Source organism: Pundamilia nyererei, unplaced genomic scaffold, assembly GCF_000239375.1.
Source record: "Pundamilia nyererei isolate P.nyererei 1_Seehausen unplaced genomic scaffold, PunNye1.0 scaffold00208, whole genome shotgun sequence".
NCBI classification, from domain to species: domain Eukaryota; kingdom Metazoa; phylum Chordata; class Actinopteri; order Cichliformes; family Cichlidae; genus Pundamilia; species Pundamilia nyererei.
The window spans coordinates 117,359-126,274 of record NW_005187609.1 but is presented as its reverse complement, the minus strand read 5'-3'; the positions used below and the strand labels follow the sequence as shown (position 1 = coordinate 126,274).

The following is an 8,916-nucleotide window of genomic DNA, read 5'->3' as shown; positions in this document are numbered from 1 at the left end:
CTGTGTCTACTGTAGCTCTGAGATTTTATAAAGTCGCATTAACTTCAAAAGAAAAAGTTACAACTTATCGCCAGGTGAGTTGGTGTGGATAGCCCCACGGGAATGTCGGATTGATCCCTGTAGTGCCCCCTAGTGTGTGGACGTGAATTTCTGAAATTAAAAATGTATAAGTGAATAACTCTATTGAGTAATTTACAATGTCTTTAAAACCTAACTACACCCAACCATCACAGGAACTGGGATGATTTTTCTTTGTACAGTTTCGGTCAGAGGCTCTCTCCCTGCGCAGGTATAAACATTTATAGATGCATTTGAGTGACAACATGTTTGCTGATATTCTTCACCAAGATCTTCTATAAATATTTATAACATTTATTTGTTTCGACAGTAATCTGATAGTAGAATACCCCTGCTCGAAAGATTAGTTTGTGTTTCTCTAATGTTTACTGTTATAACATTAAATAGAAGGTGTGAAAGGCACCACACAGGTGATTCAGTGTGTGTGTGTGTGTGTGTGTGTGTGTGTGTGTGTGTGTGTGTGTGTGTGTGTGTGTGAGAGAGAGAGAGAGAGAGAGAGAGAGAGAAGAAATTCCAGGTCTGTGTTCTCTATGACAGTATCCTCACCTACTGCCGGTGCTACAGCTGCTTCACTGCCGGAAACAAGGAAGTTAAAGCACCCCCCCCCCTCCCCTCCCACGCCCCCATCTTTTGTATACATAAATAAGAGATGAACCGACCGGTTAATCTTGGAAAGAATCAGACAGAGCTCAGAGTCGGAGGATGGATTATAAACCGGTGAGTCGAATGCGGGACATCTGCCTCTGCTACCTCCATCACTGTTTTCCCTTTGCTTCTGCTTTCACATCCATACGACTGCTGCTTTTTTCACATCTGTATGAATGAAATGACATGGTTTGCCTGCGTCTCCCCAGGTTCTCATCTTCGTACTGTTCATCGTGCCCATGTGGTCGTCCAAGATGTTCCGGTGCTATAACGACCAGGAGCTACAGGCAGCGGCGGACAGGAAGCTGAGGACGCACTACCTGCGGCCCACAGAGGCTCCGCGGTCAACGGCTCGCAGCTCATCTTACTCTTGTCCCCTGGAACTTTACAAGACGCCGCTGTCAGATGAGCAGCGAGACAGGTCTCTGTCCCCCTGGAGATTCGTGTAAGCAGCAGCCTGAGCACATTTTAAATCCCGATGTTATTCAGTATTTAACACGCAGCATATGAAGCAAATGATGTTTTAGAGGATATCTAAGTCCATTCTAACTTCGCACAAACAGCGGGTGAGAGAAGTTCCCGAAAGATAAAAAAGTGTCAAGAGATTTTACAAAAATTCCATCTTTACATTTTGTTTGGGGTCTTTGTCACGTCAGACTTGAGTCAAACCTTTACACAGAGTGAGGCGCAAACTAGAAGCTCGATTTTCATTTTTATGACGTAGTAAAATCCTTAACAACAGCTAATTACAAACCGGTCTACTGCGCGCAAATATAAATGAACAGCAGTTAGAAACTAGAACTTCTTGTTTTGAATGTTGAAAGAGACATAACAGCTAAACAGATAAGAGAATAAATAACTCGGGGATCACACGGCTACACGGTAAAATAAAGCCATAATCAGCGCACAGTCGATCTTATTTGCGTGCCTTGAGCAGTGTTGCCAACTCCTCAGTAAGGAAAATCGCTATTGGTTGTCCTAAAAGTCGCTAGAAGTCGCTAAATGACGTCATAGCCTAATTTGCATAATTGGTCATGCTAATCCTATGTTGTTGGAGAGAGAAATAACATCGTGGAAGAGATATAAAGTGAGTAAAAAACGTCCTAAATGCATTTAGAGTTTATTTAGAACTACAAATTAAATTTCTTTTAGCAATTATTGTTTTTTTTAATGTCACAATTCCAACCCTGCTCCTTTACGGGCTTGGACCGGCAAAAGTGACCCGAAATAGGCACTCTGGTGGAGTTACTTTGTGTGTGTGTGTTTATAAGTAGTTTTAAACCTTGTGATCCACAAAACAGCATACGAGTAAAAGAGTAAAAGAACTGACTGCGTTACAGCACCCGCTGCTTGTTGAGAGTAAAAGCGATACGCGCTTTCACGTCTTTGAAAGACTCAAAGACTTTTTTTTAGAAAAAAAGTCGCTAAGGGGTCTGAAAACTCGCTAAATATAGCGACAAAGTCGCTAAGTTGGCAACACTGGCCTTGAGTGATAATTGGCGCTGGTCCTTCCAGCGCAAGTGACGCAAGCATTGGATGAATCGGGGAAAATCCCCCGATTCATCCAATGCTTGCGTCACCTACTGCGAATGAAGCTCTCTTGGTACATAGCTGCCGGGAATGACTGCATCCTGTGTCTTCATTAACCATAACTGGAGAGAACAGAAAACAGATAAATAAATGAGATTTACGAGTCGTCTCTTCAGGTAACGATAAAAAAGTCACTTCAAAAGAACAAAATAGTATCATTCTGTATCAAATGACGCTAAAACCTTCAAGCCAAACGCTGCCATCTTGTGGTGAATGGTTTGATTAAATTTTGTTGACAGCTTGATGTTTGTTTGTTTGTTTTGTTTTAAGAAAAGAAAAGAAAAGAAAGAAAATAGCACAGGATGAATGTGCCCTGTTCTTAGGATTGCTTTCCTAACATTTTGGACGGGGCTTCTGTATTTACTAAGACCATCTGCTGTTACTGACATATAGAACCACACACTCCACATGTCTGAATAAACTGTAGCTCACCGAGTCCTCTTTTGTTTTTAACAGAACTCACATCAAGGAAGATCACTTTCCCTCGACATATGTTGGTGCTCAGTGCCTGTGTTCAGGATGCATCCAGCTCAAAGACAATAAAATGATTGAGGACTATGACTACAACTCAGTTCCCATCGTTCAGAACAGAGTGTTTCTCAAAAAGGAGCTTTGTGACGATAAGAAGACTTACCGTCTGAGGCCAGTGAATGTGGAAGTAGCTGTGGGGTGTACCTGTGTCAGACCCCAGAGCTCCTAGGGGAGAACCATCCAGACCTGCTATCACATGACACGCATAAAATGCATGAAGTTCATGAAATGCACCAAGTCTAATCAGCGGTGTGAAGTCCTGCAGCATGCTCATAGTGAGCAGGCTGTGACTTAGAAGGAACATCGCTGGGAATATTTAATGCGGCTTCAAAAGTCACACACGCCTATTTATACACTTAGCTATTTACTGTTTATTTATCAATAATATGTTTTGTAGATGTTTGCTCTCTTAGTTCTGTTTACAGACTCCTGCATAGTGCAGTAAATGTAATCTGGGTATTTTATTACTTGATTTAATTCATATTGATGACCTTCTCATTGAAAAAAGCTATTATATAGTTTTGTTACATAACAATAACTTCAAATGGTATTTGAAGAATGATCTATTTATTTGGTCTGCTACTCTACTTTGTATTTATTTATGCTCAAGGTTTTGTCCTAGTGGGACTATATAAGTCTAGTGAAGACTTCAAGTTTAGCTTCTTTGAAGCAAAATAAAGAAAATGTCTGCATTTCAAAAAAAAAAAAAAAAGAGTATGTGTTTCTGTTACTGGATCGTGTAAAACAACCACACAATCTTCCAAAATACCCAGTGTCAGTAGGTTTCAGTGATTTGAATATGTAAAACATGTTTACTATTGTTAACACATCTCTAGTATTTATTCTAATGTTGGAATTTCCACTTATAGTCTTATAGCCACCACGTGCTTCACAATAAAAAAAACAGGAAAAAAAAAACTACAGAACTTAATTTTAATATTGTTAAAAAATTTCCAAATGTAAGTCTAAAAAGATGCATTTTTACCTGCCTCTTGAAAGAGACCACTGAGTCCACAGATCTCAAGATCTCAGAGTCTGGGGGACACTGTGGCAAAGCTCCAGTTTTCAGTCTCGTATTATTCAAAACAAGTAGTCCCTGATCACATGACTTCAAGGAGCTGCTGGGAATGTATGGAGGAGCTCTGGAAGTCAAAAACAGAATCTTAAAATGGACCCAGAATTCAGTGTGGAGCTGGGTCAGCAATGGTGAGGTATGAAAGTACTTAGAACAATAAGCCTCACAGTAGTGTTCTGAATGTGATGGCATCAGCCACACATGGGTAAATCAGTCCATTTGTTCACTTTATTAGTTTGGTTTGCAGTTTTCTTCATTACTATAATTCATTAATCATTTTTAAATGGTTTGGCCAAACCACCATAAAAGCTACCCTCTTGTGTCTTTGTAATTAGGTCAGTTTGTGAGTTAAGTTGTGTCCGATTTGTTTAAGTTTCTGGAAAATACTTTTTGTAGAGTTATATTTAGTTGACCTCTTTTATGGGCCTGCTAGTTGTGTTTTTAAATTTTGTCTTTTGAACTTTTTTGAGGGTTAAAAGAAAGAAAACCATTTTTTCCTGTGTCCTCTGTGCCTGGGCTGCTTGGTCCCTCACACTGAACAACCTGCAGGTGTTCCAAGGAGTTTCTGCTTAGACAAGTGAACAATGAATTTCAATAATCTACACAAGATGAAAAAATGCATCAATAATAATCTCAGGTTCAGAGCGTGACACAATGGGACTTAACTTGGCAAGTGAAAACAAAAAGAGCAAACTAGAGATTACACATGAACATCAAGAATGAACAAAGAGTCAAAATTCTAAGGTTCCTGATAGATGATTTACCAAATGTTGTAAGGGGACAAAGGAGCTGCCTTTGGCAGAAATCTGTCAGGGCACACACAGGAACTTCTGTTTTTTCTTCATTAAGTTGCAGGAAGTTGTCAGCCATCCAACTTTGAAGAGAGTCTAAGAACTTATTTTGGATCAGCAGCTTAGAAACATCTTGGGGTTAAAAAGAGATGTATATTTGAATTTCATCTGCATAGCAGTGATGTTAAATGTCCTTGAAGCTGCTCAGAATATGCAGAAGAGGGAGCAGACATAATAGAAACAAGAAGAGCCAAATGTGGCACACCATAGGTAAGAGAAATAGATGAGGAACTCTTACTCTCCTACTTAGAAAAGCATTTTATGATCTGAACCAATGCAGAAGGTAAGGTACAACACCAGTAAAACAGAACATTCTCCTGCATCACTTTGAATCTAAATATTAAAATATCAGTATGCAGAGAGGTGGTCACTCTTTTTAATGTTAAGACAAACACTGCAGTCGGAAATGCCCATTTCAACTGCTGCTACAAGCAACTCTATTGAGTATTTAAAAAATGTAAATCAATTAACAAAGAAACGTGTCCACTGGTTCTACTATGAATTCAGTTGGGAATCAACCAGACAGACTACACACAATTCCACTACCACACCAGTTTCCACCACAAAACTTCATAAACCTGCTGGCTGTTACCAGAAAACCCCAATGATAACAGCAGGACCAGGGTTAAATCACTAACACAATATCTAAAGTGGACAATATGGGGGGGAAAAGAAGTTAAAAGTAGGGATGGGAAGCTCGAAACGAATGTTTCGAAACTGCATCAAGCTTCCGAAGCACAGATGTTTCAGTTCAATTTTATTTTTACAGTGCCAAATCCGAACAGCAGTCGCATCTAGACGCTATATATTGAAAGGTAGACTCAGTAATAATACATACAACTAACTACCTAGCACAATGGCAACAGTAGGAAGGAATAACTCCAATTTGACAGGAAGTAACCGCCAGCAGAAGGGCCTGAAAACTGAAGACTCTCCCTCCCATTCTACTTCTAAGCTCCCAGCAGCCTAAATCTATAGCAGCTTAAATAAGGGAAGATTTATGCTTACCTGATCCAGCCCTAACTATAAACTTAACCAAAAAGTAAAATTTTAAGGCTCTTAAAGCTTAAAGTCTGCATCCTGAATCTAAACAGGGGACTGTTTTCATAGAAGAGGGGCCTGAAAGCTTCGTCTCCCATTGCACTTTTAAATAATCTAGGAACAACAATAACCCCACAATCTGAGAGCAAAGTGCTCTAATTGGGGTGATATGGTCCAATAAGTTCATTAAGATAACCTTGGGGCCTGATTGTTCAAGACCTTGTATGTGAGGAGCAAGAATTCAGAATCCAGTTCTGGATTTAACAGGGAGCCAATGAAGAGAAGCCAGTACAGGAGAAGTCTGCTCTCTCTTTCCTGTCAGGACTCTTGCTGCAGTATTTTGGATCAACTGAAGGCTTTTCAGGGAGTTTTTAGGACATCCTGATAATAATGAATTTTCAGGAGTCCAGCCAAGAAGGAATAAATGCATGAACTAGTTTTTCAGCATCACTCTGAGACAGGATGTTTCTAATTTTAGAGATGTTGCGTAAATGGAAGAAAGCAGTCCTACATTGCCAAGGTAATGCCATCCAGAGTACGAATCTGGTTATGTACCATATTTCATTGAGTTTTAGGGTCGGGTACAATAACCGCAGTTTTATAATTGGGAATTTACAAGATTTCGAAACACTGCTCCAAAGCGTGGCTCAAAACGCGTCAGCCCACTTCTGACAGATGGCGTACCCGCTGCTTCTGGCCATTGCGAGGCGCCAGCATGATTTTTTAATGAACCACAGTCATTGTAATTACTGAATTAATGTTTGTGATACTACCGCTTACACGTGCATATTTAAAAAGAAGCAATACCCTCTTTTTTGTTGTGGATTGTGAAGACCAATATCTGATCTGAATATCTGATGCTTAAAGACTGGAATTCAAAGTAATCAAAGAAATATTTAGAGATAATGTATAAGTATCTCATTCAGTGATTGCTTTCATATAGATGAGAGAAAGCGAGAAAAACAGAGATTCGTTAAAATATCTGAATTTTAAAAAACGCCTCTGCTTTCAGTGAGGACATAAAACGGGAGGACTCTTCAGCTCTGACTCCGTCTGTTCTCTAGTTGTTTTCTACTTTCAACAGAAAATTTTATTTGCTGACGTATCAAGTGACGTCATCCTCACTCTAACCCTTTACTCACTGTGCTCACTAAACTGTGCTGCCATAAGGAATATATTTATACTGCAGCATGTATACTGAAAATGTAGAAAAACACGTCCATTAATTACAGGCGAACTATTTCTTATTTCCATGACAGATTTTTTTTCCTTTTCCCTCTTTTTTTAATTCCCACTGGTGCGAACATCTCATAAACAACAGGAAGCTGCAGGGTCACTATGACCAAAACTGTAGGTTCAAGCATCATGCCAGTGTCACAGATACAGCATCCACAGCAGTGTGGACTTACGGAAAGTTTCTCCATGGTTCAGAAGCTGCTCGGCAGAAGATGATCACACGAACTAGAAAACTTAAAAATCAACCAAACACATCCAGAGTTTGAGTCCAAAAGAAGCTGTAAACCAGTGTCGTTATTACGGTAAACACAGCAGTCTTTTCTTTGTCCGTTTTCATTTCATTCATTTCATTTATTTGTTCATTTTCAGGCACAACAAATACCTATATTGAACATAAAATGCACAAAACAAAAAACAAAAATTGCCTGAAAAAGGAGTGGGACGAAGAAAACTTATTAAATCCCACCCCTATACTCACTCATCAACAAAAAAAACAATAAGCTTCCCGCAGCTATCATACTGTCACGGCTGCCGAGGCCAGCCGTGTGGAGTTGGAAAAAAGGACCCAAGAGCAAGCAGTGTATGAAAAGTTTAGTGGAGTTTATTTACAAGGTGTCAGTGGCAGGAACAGAAAACGAATAAAGAGACAAGCTAACGGAAACCTAAACTGGGAAAACTAAAGATCAACTAGAAATCCACAGGACACGGGGTGAAAGGCAGAGAGACGCAGACTGACAGACGATACAAAAAAAACGCAGAGAGACACAGATGAATGCAGAAAAGCGCGGACTTACATGGAGTAATACAGACGAACCGGCAACAGGCAGGAGAACACACAGGGCTTAAATACACACACCAGTAATCAGGGGATGAGAGACAGGAGGGCAACACAGCTGGGAGAACTCAGAGCTGACGGGACAGGGGAAATGTAAACTGAACACACTCACATCAGACATGAACCTTCAGAATAAAACAGGAAACTAACAGACACAGAGAACCAGACAGGACACTGAACTTGACAGGCAGACTCATGAGCAGACACAATAACACCATGGACAGACAGAGGGAACACAGAGAAGTGGGATCAGGCAGGCAAAGAACAAAAACCTAACAAATGGCAAAATCACAACAGAAAACACACTCGGAATGAACAAAAGCATAAGGAAACACAAAACACTGAGTCCTCAGACTCAGGACCATGACACATACCAGTAAATTATATATATATTAATTTGTTTGGAATTGTGCTGTGCTTGTCTATTCTATTCAGTTTTATTTATACAGCGCCAAATCACAGCAACAGTCTCAAGGCGCTTTATGCTGATATAGAACCTAGTGCAGGGGTCAGCAACCTTTAGCACCCAAAGAGCCATTTGGACTCGATTTCCACGCAAAAGAAAACACTGGGAGCCGCAAATACTTTTTGACATCTAAAATGAAGATAACACTGTATATATTGTTTTTTGTTTGTTTTTTTACCTTTATGCTTTGTGTGAACAAATAAGGTTCGTTGCTTAAATCCATGAAGTGCTACAGAAAAAATTACATTTTATTTATGTAATTAATACATTTTGAACTCTTAGAGAAATATAACAAAAGCAAAGACACCCAGCGGAACTAAAATGACCCAGCAAACAAAAACTTTTGGAGCCTTGATCTGACTTTTAAAAAAATAATTGGAAAAAAAGCACTGTGCTGCTAAAAATTAAAAATAGATATTTGCAAAATTCTGCCTAAATATGTATTTTACCTGGTTAATGTGTGTGGCGGGGCGTGGTCTGCAGCGCCGCTGCAGGGAAGGAGAACGCCGCCTTAACGTCTGTGCTATCTATGCTGTTGTGTTGGCGTGTGTCGGGCTGTGAGCTGAAA

At 39.8% G+C, this 8,916-nt stretch overlaps 1 protein-coding gene across 1 annotated transcript; it reads left to right on the top strand.

The window, feature by feature from the left end:
- The first annotated feature begins 748 nt into the window (after positions 1–748).
- On the top strand, positions 749–3,500 carry il17c (interleukin 17c). Its single transcript, XM_005747890.1, has 3 exons — positions 749–795; positions 933–1,168; positions 2,770–3,500. Exons 1-3 carry the CDS (start codon positions 781–783, stop codon positions 3,011–3,013), a joined length of 495 nt encoding a protein of 164 aa, XP_005747947.1. The 5' UTR covers positions 749–780; the 3' UTR covers positions 3,014–3,500.
- Positions 3,501–8,916: the final 5,416 nt, after the last annotated feature.

Bases quoted from the DNA above. Each gene is read 5' to 3' on its own strand.
- il17c (XM_005747890.1), top strand. The intron at 1,169-2,769 runs GTAAGCAGCAGC...TGTTTTTAACAG, and splicing joins CTGTCCCCCTGGAGATTCGT to AACTCACATCAAGGAAGATC.